The sequence below is a fragment of the Hemibagrus wyckioides genome, linkage group LG27 (genome assembly GCF_019097595.1).
Source record: "Hemibagrus wyckioides isolate EC202008001 linkage group LG27, SWU_Hwy_1.0, whole genome shotgun sequence".
NCBI lineage: Eukaryota > Metazoa > Chordata > Actinopteri > Siluriformes > Bagridae > Hemibagrus > Hemibagrus wyckioides.
In genome coordinates this window covers 9,710,854-9,730,630 of record NC_080736.1, presented here as the reverse complement: position 1 = coordinate 9,730,630, position 19,777 = coordinate 9,710,854, and the positions used below count along the sequence as shown (strand labels likewise).

At 38.3% G+C, this 19,777-nt stretch overlaps 1 protein-coding gene across 2 annotated transcripts in view; it reads right to left on the bottom strand.

Annotated features, from left to right (window-relative positions):
- kcnq1.1 (potassium voltage-gated channel, KQT-like subfamily, member 1.1) overlaps positions 1 to 13,490 on the bottom strand; it is a 35,845-nt gene extending 22,355 nt beyond the window's left edge. For both annotated transcript variants that reach the window (XM_058381985.1, XM_058381986.1), the window contains exons 1-2: positions 12,962 to 13,490; positions 4,337 to 4,427 (exon numbers count right to left, since the gene is read on the bottom strand). In XM_058381985.1, coding sequence (XP_058237968.1) covers positions 4,337 to 4,427; positions 12,962 to 13,248 — 378 coding nt within the window. In that variant the 5' untranslated portion in view covers positions 13,249 to 13,490. The remainder of the gene's footprint in view (positions 1 to 4,336; positions 4,428 to 12,961) is intronic.
- Between the last annotated feature and the right edge of the window lie 6,287 nt (positions 13,491 to 19,777).

Genomic DNA, 19,777 nt, shown 5'->3' with positions numbered 1-19,777 from the left:
CCACTCTTTACATCCGTGGTGAGCAGAAAAACATCATAGAAAGTACAACCTTGAGGCAGATGGGCTACAACAGCAGAAGACCACATTGGGTTTCACTTCTGTCTGCCAGGGACAGAAAGCTGAGGCTACAGTGGGCACAGGCTCACCTAAATTTGACAGCTGAAGATTGGAAAAAATGTCACCTGATTTGATGAATCTTTATTCCTGCTGTGACATGCAGATGGTAGGGTCAGATTTTGGTGCCAACAGCATGAATCCATGGACCCAACCTGCCTTGTGCTAACAGTACAGGATGGTGGTGCTGCTGTAATGGATTTTTTTTGGCACACACTGAGCCCCTTAATACCAACCAAACATCATTTGAATGCCACAGCGTATCCCAGTATTGTTGCAGAACATACTGAGTTTAATAGAGTCTTACTAATACTGAGGCAAAGTTGACAGGCGTCATGTGGCAATACACAAAGCCAGTTCATGGTCACGGCCAATAACAGCAGTCTCACTATTTAACTAATGCAAACAAAGGGAGGCACAGAGCGCGCCCGGTGACGGAATCAGACAAGTATGAGTTATGAGGCTGGCCATGACGCCCTCTGTTCCACAAGCAGTCTGGAGAACTGGGAACAGACTGGACAAGCAGCCTGGGAAAAGGAACACAACTACAGTCGCTGGGCAGCTTGTCCAAATTGCCCATTAGAATGAAGTAGAACAACAGGATCAGTCTGGCAGGAGGTGAGGGGTCAAACAGGGCTGATGGGGCAAAGGAGGTGACGGCGAGGCTAACAAGGCTGGAGACGAAGCCATGAGGAAGGGTCTCCTAGCAGGACAGCAAAGGGTTTTAACCTGAAATGACTTCTCATCTCTCAGGGCGACTCCGTTAAAGAATTTAGATGAACATTTATTCATTTAATTTACTAGAGCCTTTATACAAGGCTGTTAAATTAACTGACTGTGACACAGATGCTGAGAAAACAACTGTCCAGTAAGATAAAAAAAAAGACAGTATCAAGACAGTATCCAAAAATTCTTTTAATCTAGATAACAAAGCATCAAAACTACAAATTAAATAATCTTGACATGTTATATTGTATAATAAGAGAATGATACTGAAAGGACAATAGATATGGTGACATAATCTTTATATAATTTTTAATATTTGTGAATTTTGGAAGGTGCCGTTCGATTCTTTGTTTGCATTCCTGTTCGGTTATGAACATTTCTGCAGTTCTGCTATTTTTATCATGCCTCTTATCTGTTAAAAGAATCACCAAGGCAAAGTTCCACACAACTGCCAGTGTGAATCCTTATCTCACTCAAACAAAACTCAACATCCAAAGAAATATCAAACGATTTATTGGACTGCGCTCACACTGTGGTGAGAAGCGCAAGCTCACCCCGTTTGTCCCAGTGACTTAGCCCACTGAGTTTCTAATTAAGTCTAGGCTAGTGACCACACTGACCAGCTGTCACCTAAAAGGTCCAGGTGGAGGGCCAATGGGCACCACGGGGGCCATGAGAGCAGCTCACAGGAAGAAGAAGGAAATGAAGGACCAGATGCAGGGCCTCTTTCTTTGTTACCATGGCAGTAGGATTTCCCATCCAAAATGTAGCTGGAATGTAGTCACCAAAGGACTAGCTGACCTTATTAATAATCCATCATGTGAGGTTACATGAACACATCTTAAAGTATCAGCTTAGAATATCTGAGGTCGAGTCGATTTGAACGATTGACGTGACAATGTAAGAAAAACATAAACTCAAAATTATGAAAAAAATGATTTTTTTTACTGTTTCAGGAATATACTGTGTATGAAAGCAGCACTAAGTAGGATTTCTGATAGATAGTATTAATCTTGATATAGATCTTGCCAAAAAAAAAAAGGCAGACCTGAGCTTCATGATCTTTTGCACTGATAGTGATCGTGACAAATGAAAAAGCACAAGGTAATTTGTTTCGATCTGCAGAATTTAATGCAAGATAATAAAAAAAGTCAGACATAAAAACACACAATTGCACGGTTTTAGGGGTTTTTTTCCTGTAAAATTTCTTGCATTGAATTTAGTTAATGTAAGCTGTCACTGCAAAGAGTCCCTTGTGTTATACAAAGGAAACACATGCACCAAACGAGGGGGAGGGTGAAGGCTCTTATCAGTGAGGTGAAAGATGTCATGAAGTCATTCCTCACACCCTTTGCAACTCTTGAGTGTTACAGAGGAATACTCAAAACCTCTGGGGGATAGGAAGTGTTTTCACCTCCTAGTAGTTAGTGCTCCTTAGTCATGTAAACAACAAACTTTTTGTACCTGATTGCTGTTTTGTTCAGGGCAGAATCTGGCTATATAATGTTTAGTTTTTTCTTATTCACTTGAATGACAAACAAGGTCAACTGTAATTGCGCCCTTTGGCAAATAGGTAAAACATTACCACAGATAGAGATGGAGATGAGTGAAGCAAAGCAGTGTGTGCTCATTATGTATTCATAGCTATTCACGAAAGGCATCTTTTATCATTATCAAGGCTGAAGGTTTTACAGTTTTATAGCAGTGCTTTAAAGTGGGCTCAGTGATTTCAATGAGAACAAGAAAGCCATTTGTGTTCTTTCTGATTATCTGCAAGGTGTAACTTTGCAGCAGACACTGTTCTCTGTGTGGAGTCTATCACCTCGTAGCAGAAGTGCTGAGGTTAAATCACCCGAAAACAGAGCATGATGAGGTCTCGTTGCACCTCGTTAGCGTAAAGACTTGGCTTGATGACACCTATCTGATTTCTTTGTGAGGCAGAAAGAGCTTACACGTGTAAGTTCACAGCTCTGTGGCACGTGTAAAAAACCTCTACGTATTTGACTGTCCTGTGTGAGTTTCTACACTTCATGTCTTCCTGACAGATGAGCTTCCCTTTTGTGGCGTTATGTTGGTCACCTTGGCTGGACAGACCAACGATACAGGTGGCACGTTATGCATTACAAATGTGCAGTAGCATTCCTATCAAGAGAACAATGTTGTACTAAGCTGGATTCACAGTTCAGTTCATTTACATTTGAAGCCCCAGCTACTGCATATAGTGTTAAGAAGTTAAGAAGTGTTAAGTAGTTGTTGCCATGATCTGCTAATTAATATGAGATATTAGTGCACTCAATGAGTTAGAGCAATTTAACTGATATACAGTTTGTGAAGTGATTCTGATCATTGTGCAGGCAGGTTCAATGCAGAAAGGCATCAAAATACATGATTTCTGCCTTTGTTCAGCCCAACAGCTGTGAGGCGAATACACAGGCCTGTGCTCATTAAAATGGGGAGCACTGGGGGTTGGGAGAAGAAAGGAGGGGTTCAGCATAGCAGGTCTACTTCCTGTGAGAAATATCCACGTCCATGTCATGATGTGCCTTCATTTGTATTTAATAACAAATGCCAAATCAATCAATCAATAATGCTAAAAACGTGGAACATCTGTCACAACACCAGAGACGGTTCTAATCCCTGCAGCTCATTCCCAGCGCCAAGGCCGAGGCATTAACTTATAATGTGCGGCGTCGCCTGTGAAGAATGCATCGCATAGCTTTAATCCTCTTTATCCAATGGCTAGGGTGACCTCTGACCTCTAGTGAGTAGTCACCACACTATAATTTCAAACTTTAGCTTTCCCCTTTTTCCTACCAGCACGGCCTGATTGATTCTCTGCATCCTCTCTTTGTCCCTGTCCATTGTCTAGTAATTATATTAAGCGTAGCTCAATATAAAAACAAAGGGTACGCTGTTCGGAGGAGGAAGCCGCTAGCTTGAACACATGGCACTGAGGTGGTGGAGCATACAAGCAATCAAGTGTTGTATTGATTATCTTGGTTTCTGATATGTCCTCTCACAACGAACAGTGCTGTTAACAGCGTGAACCGTAATTAACCAAACAGACTTTAATTGATCAGATATAAATCTGGGAAAAGTTAATTAAGCTGACCAAGCAATCAATTGAATCACATAAAATCGCAGCTGGATATCTTGTGCTCTTACCTGGAAAATTTGTTTCTAAAAAGCAGTTAGTCACACATACACTTATTTTGATGACGATGTGAACCAATTTCAGATAGATTGATTTCAGATTATTGGATTGGATTCAATAAATCAGTGGGGACTTTGTCATTTGTTATTCTTTCATTTTAATGTGTTTATTGCTACAGGGCATTATGGATCTGAATTTACTGCTCTGTCATTTTCATGCCATAAAGCCCAGTGATTTTTATATTATAGTGCACTATCGCCCCCTGCTGTAGAGAAATGCTTCAATACAACTACAGGAATTTGCATAAAAAAGACATTCAAAAGGTAATTTAAGAAAACTCACCACCCAGAAAAGTGTTTCTTGGGCCAGAGCCTGAAACTCAACAATAGTGGACAGTACGCTGAGGATCAGGCAAGATAGTACAATCAAAAACCTGCAAAAGGAACAAGACATAAAACACTCATCTCTTTACTAAGCACAACAATACATTATGTAAATAAATAAACCATTCATTAAAATAAAGTTCAAAATTAATAGACCCTAAACTCTTCACTATTTTGGAAAGCCTGTGGCACCCTCTGCTGGTAACAACTGTTTATCGCACCAATTATTTATTTTTCTTCAGAAACTGCTTTATCCTGGTCAGGATGCATCCTAAGCCAATGCCAGGAACATATCCTGGATGTGAAGCCAGTTCAACGCAAGGCACCATGAGAACACCTCTTCACACCTAGCATCCCAATACCCAAAGGGAATGCATATGGAGATAGGGATAACATGCACTGAAAGTCCACACACAATATCAAAACAGGGATCCTGAATTTGAATCGGATTCATTACCTGCTCCACCATCATACCACTCCTCACATCCACCAGAAAACTCTATTTGAGCATGTCAACATTTTTGGTAATATTAAGTGCTCTTATTAAATGTGTCCCCTAGGTGGCGACATTGCACCAGAGTAAGAATATCAGCGCCCTCAGCAGCTCAAGAACTTAGAACCCACACCCTTGTTACAGTGGCTTAGCTCTAAACGGTCATAGAAACAGTGTTTACAACTCAGTGGATCAGTGTCAACACAATGCTGAGAGACATTTTTTGGTAATAATTACCAAAATTAATGATGCTCAAAATTTTAATGCTCGACACGTCTTATTAAAATATTCCACTAGGTGGCGACATTGTATAAGTGTAGGAATATCAGCGCCCTCAGCACATCCACATCCTGGTACACTCAGAAGTTTATTTAAGTGCTAGATAACTTATTAATTAGTAAACGTTCTTGAGCTAGTTGCTAACAAGGTAGCTATTTTCAGCCCAGTAAAGTGGCATGCAGAGAAAAATTACATATCGCCGGAAATATCACTAAAAAGAATACATGCCATTCTTTTATTATAACTTGGCTTATTTGCTGATGGAAACAATGTTCTTCCACTGGGTTTACGATAGAGTGAGGAGCCGGACAGAGTACAGCCACTGATCTGAATGAACAGAAGTTAGATTAAGTGTTTGGTCAACAAGGATGTATGGGTAGATACCTCATCCTAATCCATCTTATCTCCAGTCTTATTGTAAATCCATCCTATACATAATTAATGGATTAATTCCTAACATCTGTTAGTCTGCTGGATGCTAGACATGCCATTAAAAAAGCAATATAAAACCTGTGAGTGTTTACTACACTGTGGATCAGTGGTTGGCATTTTAGCTGAGAATCAAATGAAAAAGAAATACAAAAAACAAAAAAGAATCTCCCAAACTAGTTCAAAAGAATTGGCGCCTCACAGTCACACAGGTGGAGCCTGAGCTCATGTTACTTTCTGTAAAGCGTTATTATGCCTAACTCATGTTTTCTGATTTCCAGCACCCACCATGAAACAAGCACATAGATGGATAACCTATTCTCAGTTTCTCTTGTATGGTGCCCCGCTATTGCCTGGCATCCAATCCAGGGTGTGTTGCCGCTTCATGCCATGTTCCGCAGATAGACAGGATAAAGCAGTTAATGAAGATAAATTAATTGCGTCAAAATTCCCATCACAAGCCAAGTTTCCATACACTTAACACTTGCACTGTTATTGACAAAGTGAAAATGTGCAAAAAAAAGTTGCTGTTTCTATCTAATCTAACCTTTACAGGTAAAATGAGTGCGTGTAAAGATGTCATCCTTATAAAAACGAATTGGTGTATCACAAAAGAAAACTGCCTTTTGTGGCCCACATGTCCTTAAATCTTTGTAAAATGGAGAGAGGAGTGAGAAAATCGTCAAGCTTATTTTAATTTTAATTCCATAAACGATGATTTTCATACAAAATATCAGATTACGTCAGAATGGAGCAGTTTCTCATCTGACAGGGTTCCAAGCAGGACATAAAAGGCCTAATGTTTCCTAATGTTCTAAAACAACAAACGGGAAAAACAATTTTCTCGTTCATTTCTTGTCCTGCTGTTACCACAATGGAACAATATTCCAAGTGCAAAGAAAATATTTTTACATTAAGTGTTTTCTCTCCACAGAAACCTGTTACAAAGAAAACGCTTAACATGGTTTAATGTTGACTGTTAAGACAAGCATTTATAAACAACAGTTAAGTCATAAGTTTACACACCCCTTGCTGAATCTGAATACAATAGATGTAAATCTGTCCCATATTTGCATTATTACTGTCTTAATACATTAAGGCACATCTTGAATTTTCTTTATAACAGGTAACGAAAGGAAATTAACTGGTATGTTTTACTGAGCATCTTGGATAATCTACCACAGTTTTTCCAGAGATCTCAACCTTCATGCTTGCTTAATTTTTTTGCATGGAAAAAACCAGCAAGCTATTTTATTATTTTTGTCTGAAAAGTGATCTCTTACATAATATGTTGCTTTCTTTACCAACATACAAATAATTTTATGTACCTTATTTATGTTTTTTGGAAAAGCAAAATGTTTTTTACTCTGACTCAATAATACAGAATTCCTAAACTAAATATCTATAAGAAAATTTGTACAAAAAATGGCGCCTAAGACTTTTCCACAGTACTGTACATTTCCATGAAAGTTTGCTGACAACTGAGCAATGTCAAGGACAGTCCTCTGGCCCAGGTCTTTACCTGACGTCAGACTCTCTGCTCACAAGATCTGATATAAAAGTTTTTTGGGGGAAAAAAAGTCTAATAATTGTACTGTGCATTATGTAAAGCAGCATAAAACATAAAAATTTTTGCTTTTGCTGACAAATAAAGAAATGCTTAGAGGGCACAGAACACAAAGCTAGCATTACCAATTGTCCTAATTCGTTAAATGTTCTAATGACCCACCTTGGGATCATCTGAAATGCTACTACTTATATTAATTAGAATTTAATCTGTTTGGTCTTGTGTGTGTGTGTGTGTTTAAAGTGTCTAACCAATTTTGGAGCTTATCTACTAAGTGTAAAGTCCAGGTGAGCTTGAAAACACAGGGTTGGAGGTTAAACACATCACTGGGTTGCTCTCCTACAAGGTCGACTGCATGCCTGAATAGCTAGACCAACAAAAACCCCTGCTTCAAGTCCTCCATATGCAAGATAAAACTGTTTTCTTTATTGAGAGATAAGCGAGTTTTACCTTGAGCAGCTATGCCATTATTCAGACAGGGACACACTGTGCAAACTCCGCCGTTTTCTCTACTCTAATTCAATGAAGAACCGCTGTGTATTAACAGACAGATATTAGAATGAATCAGATAAACAGTACCAGCCATTTAATAGACCTGGAGAACATCAAAATGCATAATAAGGTTAGAATGCACTGCAATGAAGCTATTACATATACATTTTTATGAATGTGGACTGATTCACTTTAATTCGCTTGGATCTACGGTTCGAGGTTAACTATAAAATTACTGTGAGTTAATTGTTCTAGACAGCAAACCTGCAATTGGATAGTAGCTCCAGAATGGCCGTTGTTATCTCACACTTTTTGTTTTCAGTCAACATCAGAGAGGCGTTTTGTACAGCATGTCAGCCAACATGTAAACGCCTCATTCATGCATTTAAAAGAAATTACCAACCAGCAAAACACCACCAAAGAGCACACAGCATGCAGCACAGCTGCTGTTATGACAAAGGAAGGCCAGCTGTTAGCTGTCAGCGCTGACACACAGGGAGGGGCCAGAGACGTAAGGAAACACAGTCTATTGGGAAGTGGCTGTCTGTCAGAAGTTTCATCTTCATCAGTCATTACTGTAATCATTTTTGCCGGGTACATGAGCTTTTATGGCCTTCAGTAGATCTTTTCAATACAAGAACAACCTGCAGTTACAACAGAAACTACAAAAACAGCCTGCAAACACAACGGTTTTTTATGAATAATACATCTGTGCTTCAGTGAAACCAGCAGAGCTCAGCAAAAATTTGCTCATGCTAATTGGTACTCAAAATAAAGTAGGTCGAGTGACTAAAAAGGCTGGGAAATAAATGTGATGTCACGGCGCTAAACACCACTTGTTAATCTTCATTGTGATACTTACAATAGATATAGGTGTGATAAGCCAGATAGTCAGTAATTAAATGTTAGTCACTATGCCTGATGTATGCTGGGGAATGTTTTTGAAGGTCCTGGGTTCATCTGCTTGGTAAAAAATATTACAAAATCACATTGACCCTGTCACACCACTGGTTTATGTACGGTTGTTCCTTAGGTCTCTAAACATGAAATTATCAACAAGATACATTTCCAAAATGAAAGCTCAAAACCCTAAGGTTCTAAATATGTCATCTTTTTGTGTTGTCCTAATTCCTGGCACTAACATAGCATCCCTAATTGCATTATATTGCAGTATATTTCACATTTTCCCTTTTCATTATACAGTTAAAATGGCAGTAACACTGAACATAGAAAGTCTGGATTTTTGTCTGGATTTTTTATAAGAAAAGAACCTCAACCAGAGTAAATAAGAGGTCTTGTCTTTTACCCCAGGTGATTATACACCAGATTTACAGTCACCCTGATGGTACTTGTGGGAAGGAAAGTGAATCTTTTATTACCATGTCACCAAGGTCAGTAGACATTTTTCTTTCTTCTTGTTACTACCCACATGGGTTTCCTCTGGCTTCCTTCAACCTTAAAAAACATGCTGGTATGGTGGACTGGTTATGATAAATTGTTCCTAGGTGTGAATAAGTGTATGTATTACACCCTTTCCCCCCACACACACCTCAACCCAAGCTTCAGATACACTGTGACTCTGATACAGAGATTACTGTAGATGAATGAATGAAAAATAGTGCAACTTAATAAATTAGGGTAAGAGCACTGAGTCAGCTGTTGTACATGACTGATGACTGTGGAGCTGCAGAGGGTTAAGGGCCTTGCTGAAAGATTCAACAGTGACAGGAAACAGTGGCAGCAGAGGGATTTGAATTCACAACCTTTACCACTGACTTATCACCTACACAGAACTACAAAAAAGGTCTTTTATCTGGCTAATGATATGGACTCCTACCATCTATTCATCTAATGCTGTTCTATTCATAAATTACATAACTGATATTTAATGCCTCTCATGCATGTCTATTAGGCTATTGGTTGAAGTGTCTGTATTAGAATAGACATATAATTGTGTTATCATATATATATATATATATATATATATATATATATATATATATATATATATATATATATTTAGCTTGCCTTCTGGCTCTCAGTATGAGCCTCATATGACAAGAGCTTACATTCCACTCTGTCTTGTATCACTCAGTCTTAAACAGGTGATCATAAACAATGTGCTAGAAACCTAATCCACATGTACACATCAGCACAATGCATAATCAGGCATGAACTAGGATGCAGACACACACAGACATGCATGCAAACACTGACCGGTCATGCTGTAATGATAAGTACAGTTCATCCCAACACAAGTGGCTTTGCTGCAGTTACAGCAGAGACAAGTAAATGCACATCTCAGCTTGATTTGCTCGCCTGCATTCTTTCTATCATGAGAAAAGGTTACAATTTAGCCTGCAAGCCAGACATTTTCATCTGACAGTAAATTCAATGAACAATATTAAAAACAGGTTTAACACCACAATTTACTGAGCTGATAATGCTTCCTACTGGTGCATGAACTTGTTTAATATTTTGGCAGTGACTAATGACTTCTTCCCTTCACATTTCCCCTCCTTGCTTACTATTTTCTCCTCCAAATCCAAGATATTTCAGGAACAAAAGTTACCAGATTGTTGCAGGATTTGGGAGCCTAATGCAGCCTGCATACATGCCAAAAGTTGAATTTCAATTGGAAATAGTGAACACTGATATAGGGTATAGGGGTCATTATTGCATGATTCTTTGATAAGATTTTTTGTGACCGACTTGAAATATTTCAAATATTTAGCATAAAAATAGCATTTGTGAGTTTAGAGAGATCGTAATACATCAGTCTGTCTGGCTAGCTATCTTTCAATGATCAACATAGATGAAACCTACACTATAAAAGTAATCTTGTAAAAGCCCTTCTGCTCACTGGATGTGTTATCTATGCAGCTTAGCACACAGAAGGTACACTAACACTCCCAAAATCCCCCTCTATCACTACCCAGCAGCAGTAGGTCATGAGGTCAGCAGGCCTCTGGGCTCCAGAGAGCGACCATGCTGCTGCCAAGTTTAGCAGCCCATTATCACCTCCTTTCCTGCTAGGGATAGAGAACATGACAGGCAGCTGGTGCCTTCATTCTGCACATTCCTCTCACACTGTCTTCAGCTGATCCTGAAAACAAGACTTCTCACACCATGAGTGCAATCTTCACTCTTGGGAATGTCACCTGATAGTAAACACTGACGTCATGGACTGACTGCTGGAGTGCTTAATATTGGTTTATCAATTCCCTCCCATTCTTTATGACCTTGATTTCTGCGTGAGTCACATAGACAAAGACAGTTCTGCTGCTGAGAAAGATGTTATGTAACTACAGTTTTCTTCTTCAGTGTATTCTCTTCTTAAATAAATCCCCTACCCTTTAAGTGAGAAATCGTGATGGTATTTTATTATTGCTATATGTTGTTACATTATAATACCTACTTTCTGCGAAATTATCATTAATATAAGATTTTACAGCATAACACCATCAAAATAATGTGAGATATTTGAAAGATTACAACATAGTGTACCCTCTTCTGCCTCTTCTGTCATTCTGAACACTCAGCAAGTATAACAGTTCTAGGTAAACCAACTGTCAAAGTTCTGGACCATCAACCAAATGCGGCAGTTCTAGAACATTCACAGACTGTTGCAATTATAAGACTATCACTTGTTACAGTTCTAGAACACCAACTGGGTTAGATCTAGAACAGTCACCAACTGTTGCAGTTCTACAATACTCTCCAATTTAGGAGTTTTATAAGTCAATAAGTGTCACAGTTCTAGAACACTCACCAACTATAACATTTCTAGAACACATGACAAATGAAGCTGTTCTAAAACACTCATCAACTGTTGCAGCTTTAGAACAGTCCCTAAATGTAGCCATTCTAGAACGCTCACCAACTGTTGCAGATCTAGAACACTTGCCAACCGTTGCGGATCTAGAATGCACACCACATGCATCAGTTTTAGAAGGGATTAATTGTTGCAGTTCTAGAACAATCACTGCCACAGTTCTAGAACACTCACCAACTATTACAGTTCAACAATTGACAAATGTGGCTTTTCTAAAACACTCCCTAACTGGCACAGTTTTAGAACACTCACCCATATAATATATAACAATATATAACAATAATAATATTGACATCAGAGGTGGCCTGGAACTATTTAAATAATATTTTGGACTAAAGCATTACTTTCATAGCTAAGAGCCTGAAATACAGTTCTAGAACACTCTCCACATGTAGCAATTCCAGAACAATCACCATCACAGTTCTAGAACACTCAACAAATGTAGCCATTCTAGAACACTCGCCAACCCTTGCAGATGTAGAATGCACACCACATGCATCAGTTCTAGAAGGGATTAACTGTTGCAGTTCTGGAACAATCACTGCCACAGTTCTAGAACACTCATCAACTATCACAGTGCTACAACACTTATCAAATGTAGCCTTTCTAAAACACTCGCTAGCTGTCACAGTTCAAGGACACTCACCCAACCTCACAGTTCTAGAACACTCACCATCTGTTGCAGTTCTAGAACCCTCACCAACTGTCACAATTCTAGAACACTCACCATCTGCTGCAGCTCAAAAACACTTGCCAACTGTTGCAGCTTTAAAACAGACATGAAATGTACCAGTTCTAGAACACTCATTAACAGCTGCAGTTCAAGAACAATCACTGTCACAGTTCTACAACACTTACCAGCTATCACAGTTCGAGAACATTTAACAAGTGTAGCTGTTCTAATACACTCACCAACAGCTGCAGCTTTAGAACGAGTTTAGCTGTTCCAGCGCACTCAGCAAATTTAGCTGTTCTAGAACAATCACTGTAGGAGTTCTAGAACACTCTACAAATATGGCAGTTTTAGAACACTCACCACCTGTTGCAGCTGAAAAACACTCAACAACTGTTGCAGAACTCTCACCAAATGCAGCAGCTTAAACAGCCCTATGAACTGTATTAGTAGGACTTACTGCATATATTTTGGCCAATTTAGAACACTCACTAACTAGCAGACTGAACAATGGTTTATTATCGCTCACTAACTGAACAAGTGATTCAGGCCAAAATTACAAAAAGACTGTAAACAACAAGTGATGTCATAGTGTCAAATAAATAAACCTCTATACCAATTACTAGACTGTATTGGAAGCCAAATCATGTTTATTCATTAGACTGTTTTTTTTTTTTTCTTATTGAACAGGTTACTTTTTGAATGAACATTTAGTATCACGCTCTTGGCTTCAGAGGTATATCTGTTCCTCGGAAAAATGAATATTATATGTTTTCCTTTTTGTTTGTTGTTCTTTCATTTCCCGCTAGTACTCACACTGTAAAGTGATACACAAAGCATTTCCACCCCGATGGTCTTTCTAGAAAGTTGTACACCTGTCCTTGAAGGTAAGTACGGGTGATGACGGGCCGCGTATTGCTGTACACGGACATTCGGTGACCATAGCCGTACAGGTGCGAGGCTCGGCGTTGAGGGAACGTCGGCGGCGCGTTTAGATCCAGCTGTGCGCCCTGCTCCCTGGTGGCACGCGCGCCCGGCGTCTCCGACATCTCCAACGCAGGAGCGGGAGAATCTCCGACGCGCCAGGAGTCGGACACGTTCATGTTGTCGGGCGACGAAAAGAAACTAACATGAGAGGAACAAAGACCGCAGAGCAACTTTCACTGGACGGCACTATTTCTACAGTCGGGGTGTCAGTGATGTCACAGAAATGCAGTTAGAAGATTGACTGCCTTTCTTTCCAAAATAACACCAGCTTGATTTGACCTACATTTGTCCGATTTGCAATTGTATTCCCTCCCCTCGGTGTTAGTATTTTAAGAACGAACGCCCTGACATGATGTTAGGGGACTCTGCAACGTGAAGTATAACGCAGACCCCATGCCGGACAAGTAGCGCTACTGCTGCCTAAACCTGGCTAAATCTCAAACCGCTTCCTATTGGAGATTTAGCGCATCTACGTAGTACCCTGTAGCCATACCCTGTGTAGTGCGATTATAAAGAAATTCATCTGGAATTCAGCCTCATTCATTTCCGATGAGTGACACGAGATTAGACCATATCCGACAGGTAATTAAACTAGCTCTTTTTATCAGGGCTGGGGAAGGAAACTATGCAGATAAATGCAGAAATAACCTATACCTCTGAAATCTGTTACCTAAATATTGTTCCAGATGTCATGAGTATTTGCAAAACTCCAAGTTTATATTTGCAAAACAATTGCAAGTATTTTTCACTTCAGAAACCTATAACATAAACGATCCATTTGTGTGCTTTTAAAAATCAGCCAGTATTTTATTGATTTAGTTCCCTAGGATCAGTGGCGGCTTGTCTGTAAACTCAGATGCCCATTATACTAGGAACATCTGTAGATGTTGCAACAGTGCACTGCAAAAAAAATCCTTGCAGATACAGGTCAATAGCTTCACTTAATGTTCAGATCAAACATCAGCTTGAGGAACAAATATATCTCATGTCATGGTTGAATTATACGCACACAGCAGTTTCTAAAGTTTATACAGAAATTGCATGAAGAAAAAAAAAACATTCACTAAGTAGCAGTTCTGCGAGAAGAAATACCTTGTTGACGAGAGAGGTCAGAGGGGAAGGTCCAGACTGACTTTAGCTGATAGGAAAACTTCTGGAAACTCAAATAAGCCGTCTTTTCAACTTTAAAACTCGCCAGCCAAGGACAGGAATCTGTGACTACAATGAGAGCAGACTTTATCAAACACAGCTGAACAAATGTATGTCTAAGACAGCTAAAAAAAAAAACTTTATGCTGGAACACTTGACTGTCTATTACAGGATCACTTGTCTTGCCACACCACTATCTATGGTTATACGATGCTGCTGCATAAGGCTAATGCTTGATATTACGATACAACAAATGTTAAATTGCACCATTGTTCTTAACAAAATAAATTTTCTTTGCGTGTGCACGTTATATAGGTGATTGACAATGAAACACATGTGGCTTGACTGTTAAGTCCATTGTTTAAAGTTGGACAAAAAGCATTTTCTGTTGATGGTTTTAAAGTAAGTATTCCCAGTCCCATTTCCATTGATTTCACATTGCACATTCATTGCACATGTCCTTTCCTGTGCCAAGGGGTGAAAGTGTTAAGCTTCTTGCTCATGACCTTGAATTCATGCTGGATCATCCTTGAGAATTAAGGGAAGCATTGATTCACTGAGCAGTGTTTTTTTTTATTGAAGTCATGTAGCACCAAAGTGGTGACAGATACTGTTGACAGGCAGATATTGAGAGAGATGTATACTGAGATCATCAGCACTGAGGCTGCTCAGGAAACCTTACCTACATACTACTATAGTACTGCAATCTTAATTAGACCAGTGAAGGTCAAATAGTATTAAAGGTTCCCTGATGTAATCAAAACCCAGATATTGTTTTCTTTTATATGAGCAAAAAATATGCTAGTTCACTGTAATGAAATAATTTGTATGTGCGACTTACATAACGAGAAATACCATGCTTGGTCATGGTATGGCCATGTATAAAACTGTGCTTGAGAGAGAGAGAGAGAGAGAGAGAGAGAGTGAGTGAGTATGTGTGTGTGCTTGCAGTAGGGGGCACATACATCTTGCTTAAAAGAAAGATGGATGAAGATTTCAGGATTCCTTAGGGTTCCATTCAGCTATCAAAGAGTGCAGTACATATGAGGTAAGGAAATATTCAGCACAGTTGAATTTTCGGGTAAATTTTGCAACACAATTGTATATTTAATAGAATATCTACAAGGCTTATTGTGTATATTAACCCACCTTCTCGTTTAGCTCAACTCACTACAGCTAGATTTCTCTCAATATTGTGGCATTGCTGACAGAGGAAACAAAAGCTACATGGCTCATTGCAATGTCATATAATATCTCCTGGGTAAATCGAGTTCACTATTCATTTTAGACTGGTTGCTATGTTTAACATTGTACAGCAGAGTGCAGTATTACAACATTTAGCCTTGACCTCTCTCCTCTGTCACTTACATTTATTGTATTATTACTGAAAAAGTGTAGCTTTAATATATTATGATACCCTACTTTGATATTAGAGCGTTGTCATTACTATAATAGCCATTAATGGTTTTCATGACATAGTGTTTATTAACAATGCATGATGACTTAAAAAAAGTAATGTTAGAGTTAAATATTTATACTGTTACAGAGAATCCACTACATGTTGAATACATTATGAAGGCCTAAAGGGGTTAAGGTATGCTAGAATATTCTATTTTACCTGAAATGATCCTGTTATATTTATAAAATATACAACTTAACTGTAAAGATGTCTTTTTCCACATCATAGTTTCATGGAGTCACATTTACAAAGTGGGTAATTCATTTGCAAATAATTGTTTTAATGATCTCATTATATCACATATATCACTTAAAGCATATGTATTCTTTCACCATTTTTCTTTTTATCGAGTATTTTCACCACTTCCCAACATTTTGTACCCTAAATATCAAGGAGCAGTGATCCTAGCTGTTCAGAAGGGTACCAATTCCCAACAGCTAATGTGATCTCAACAGAGCCTGGAGTCTTTAATTACACCCATCTGCCACCACTCTGTTACTTAGAGAGCATCTAGTATCTCAACAAGCCTTGTAATTGAGGTAAAATTGGATATTGAATGAAAATGCGATAATATTTATATGCAAAAGTACAACTAGGCTCAGTGAAAGGGAGAAATATATGCCAGCTCGCTAACATGGCTTGTTTGGTGATGTAAAAAAAAATGGCACCTTGCATAATATAATAGAAATTGTATAAACTCTTACAAAATAGAGTTCATGTAGGGTCTAACACCCTGTCAAGGTATGAAAATGAACATATATATCTTAGTATTAAAAGGCTCTATATGTCATTTGATCAAATAGTGTATCTCAGACCGAGTATAAACTCAGTGAGCTATTACTGGGTTCTATCAATTTCAAGGTGCTTTATAGCCATGGCAGACGTATACCATATATTTTCAAAGTGCAGATTTCAAGCTTTGTCACTATAAAAGACTAAGGTGACAGAGGTGTCTCTGGGTAAACATAGTGCATATTCTTGATCATGGAAGCCACCAGGCAATTCTTGAAGCAGTATTCTAAGCCAAAGTGTCAGAAAGTGGTAAATGGACCAGCTTGTTAAAGTGTTAAAAAATTAGTTTAAAATGGACCAGATGGGTGTAGTATAAAACACTTTATTGCTTCACAATGTGTGAAGTGTTTGAGTGAGAAAAGATCATATTTTACAGATACAATCATACGGCCTTGATTGATTGATGATTGCTAGGAATGAGGTTGACGGTGGGATTAAACTAGTTTGACTAGCTAGTACCACTGCACAAGCACAGTTTAGTTTAGCTTTTATGTTAATTATTACATGCAATTGTGTAATACAAACAAAGGTAGGTAGTTTAACGGAAGCTACCAAATGTCATATATGTTATAAATCATATATAACATCACAGCACATCCCTACTGCCATATTATTATTATAATATGAAGTAGTTCTTAAAGGGGAACTTTGCAGATTTTAGAGCCCTCTGATACCTAAAAGCTGAATTGCAGGTAAAAATGCTGACAAGTCTTTCCTTTTACTTAAACTGACAATACCCTCTCTGGCCTTTTAAGGAAAAGGGGCATGGTCAGGTAGGCATGGTCCAGAAAAGAAAAAAACCCCAGATCATTCATTGTATGGCATTATTGCACAATTTCCTTATTATTATTATTATTATTATTATTATTATTATTATTATTATTATTATTATTATTATTATTATTATTATTATTATTGCTGTTGCCATTATATTATTGTTACATATCTTGTATAGAAAACAAAATGCACTGCAGAACAAAAAGCAGTTTGATATCTGCTTTTTATAATTACCAAACACAATTATATTGATAAATGGAGAAATCTAAAGAGGCTTACATCCGAGTTACACCAGAAGATTTTATCTATTGCTTAGCAAATTGATTTAATTAAGAGCAGCCAGGTCAAAGCCAAAGATACATGTGTCTGAGCCCTGGTAAGAAAAAAAGCACTTTCAGATTGCATTATTATTTTTTATATTCCATATTTGTAGCGCCGTTGAAATAGTCCCTCTTGAACAGTAAATGTGGATTGCATGATCATAGACTTTCACCAACATTCACCCAGACACAGCCTTATAATCCTAATATCATGATGTAGTCCACTCTTAGACAAGAATGGACAATACTATGCCTCATGCTGAGCATTTATATTAGAGGGTTATTGGTTAAATCATAGACTATTAGAAGCAATCTCTGTGGAAGACAGTGTGTGTCAAGCAGCTACTTTTATCATTACCTTGTAGTAGGGTGCAAAATCCAATCCATGGCTAAGTTATTTTTCAGTAGCTTAATCAGTGTGACCAGTTAAGTAACTGTGATGACCTGAGGGCAGAACAGCTGTCTGTAGAGTGCCCTTGTTGGAAACAATGCTGTCTAGACCTGTGGAAGAGAAATGGCATGGCTTTGAAGTACTATAAAGCTGTAACCACTCTCTGCTGCTTTACCTGTGTGGGTCTCTGTGTTCTTTGTGTGTTACTAAGCACTTTATTGGTTCCTGGTCAGAGAGTTATCAAAAAGCCTTTACCACAGTATTACAGTGTACTCACTAACACATGCTCTCCATATATACTCTGTCTTGTGTGCAGATTTTCCATGCATTCTCCAGGTACTCTGGTTTCCTCCCCTGTACCCTGTGAGGCTCCAGGCTTTCTTATTAGATACTGTATTCTTTTGTCTTGCAATGAATATGCCTAGAAAAAAATGTTCCTGACACATACTTGGTACATAGTTGATATATTCAGAATGAATGTTTCCATACCTACACAGCCCTTAGAATGGTATCATATGCTTCACCATATCTATCTATCTATCTATCTATCTATCTATCTATCTATCTATCTATCTATCTATCTATCTATCTATCTATCTATCTATCTATCTATCTATCTATCTATCTATCTATCTATCTATCTATAGCATATTCATTGCTAGAGAAAAGCTAATACTAAAGGATGGGGTGTACTAAATACTAAAGTACAAGAAGTAGTGACAAACAGTGACAAAACTGAGCTAAATAGAAAATACTGTAGCACAAAAACGGTTATATAACTCCAACGCTAACACAACACACAGTGTCCTTACATTTAAATGAGCAATCATGCACAAAACAGTCAAAAAATGAAGACATTGTCTTCAGTAATGTATTTACGTGCACGAAGTCATAGCTGAAATGTTAGCCAAAGACTTTCTTACTTTCTTTCGAGGACACAAACATGAAATGCTCCACCAAAGACATTATCATGAGAGGATAAAGTCATCCCTCCAAGGGATTCAAGTAATCGCTTATTTTCCATAGCACTCACATCTGTTGTCCCTAAACATGATAAACAGGGAAAGGTCAACACCCGTAAAGGCCGCTACAGGCTATCAAAATATGAGAATTAATCAGTAATGCTGCATTCATAAGGGGATAACAGTAATTACTACTAAACTAGGGAAAACAACAACACTGACCTTGGAGCAATAATTCCAAGTTGGAATTTTTGTAGCACTCTAACAGCTGTGATTTTAGTGACCGTTCCTGAAAACTAGGCTTCTGACTACATGAGCATGCTATGCATCCAAGGAAATCATAGTCTATTAAAGCTTAGGAAGAGACATGCTACTGTGAACACAGCTAACACCAACAGCAAAAACTAAATAATATGGCAAAGATTTCCAAATCAGTCCAGATAATGGAAAGTATCACATTCTTCTAAATTCTCCCACATGATGTGAATGCGTCATTAGAGAATACATGATTATACTATGGATGTCAAAATCATTTGTTTGGTACATAAAAAAAACCTGTTTATCATTTAAGCAAAGATGCGTCAAAGACTCCCACAAAGAGAGAAAGACACCATTATCACCACAGATGGTTTACAATAAGAAATAAACCACTTGTAAGCCTCATGAAAAGGCCAAGGTAGAGTTTGTCAGAAAAATAAATAAGAGGCCTGTAGGGATTTGGGCAGATTGGTTGAAGATTAACCTGTGCATGTCTCAACGACAGCTAGGTATAAAAATGACCATGATTCCTTCCAA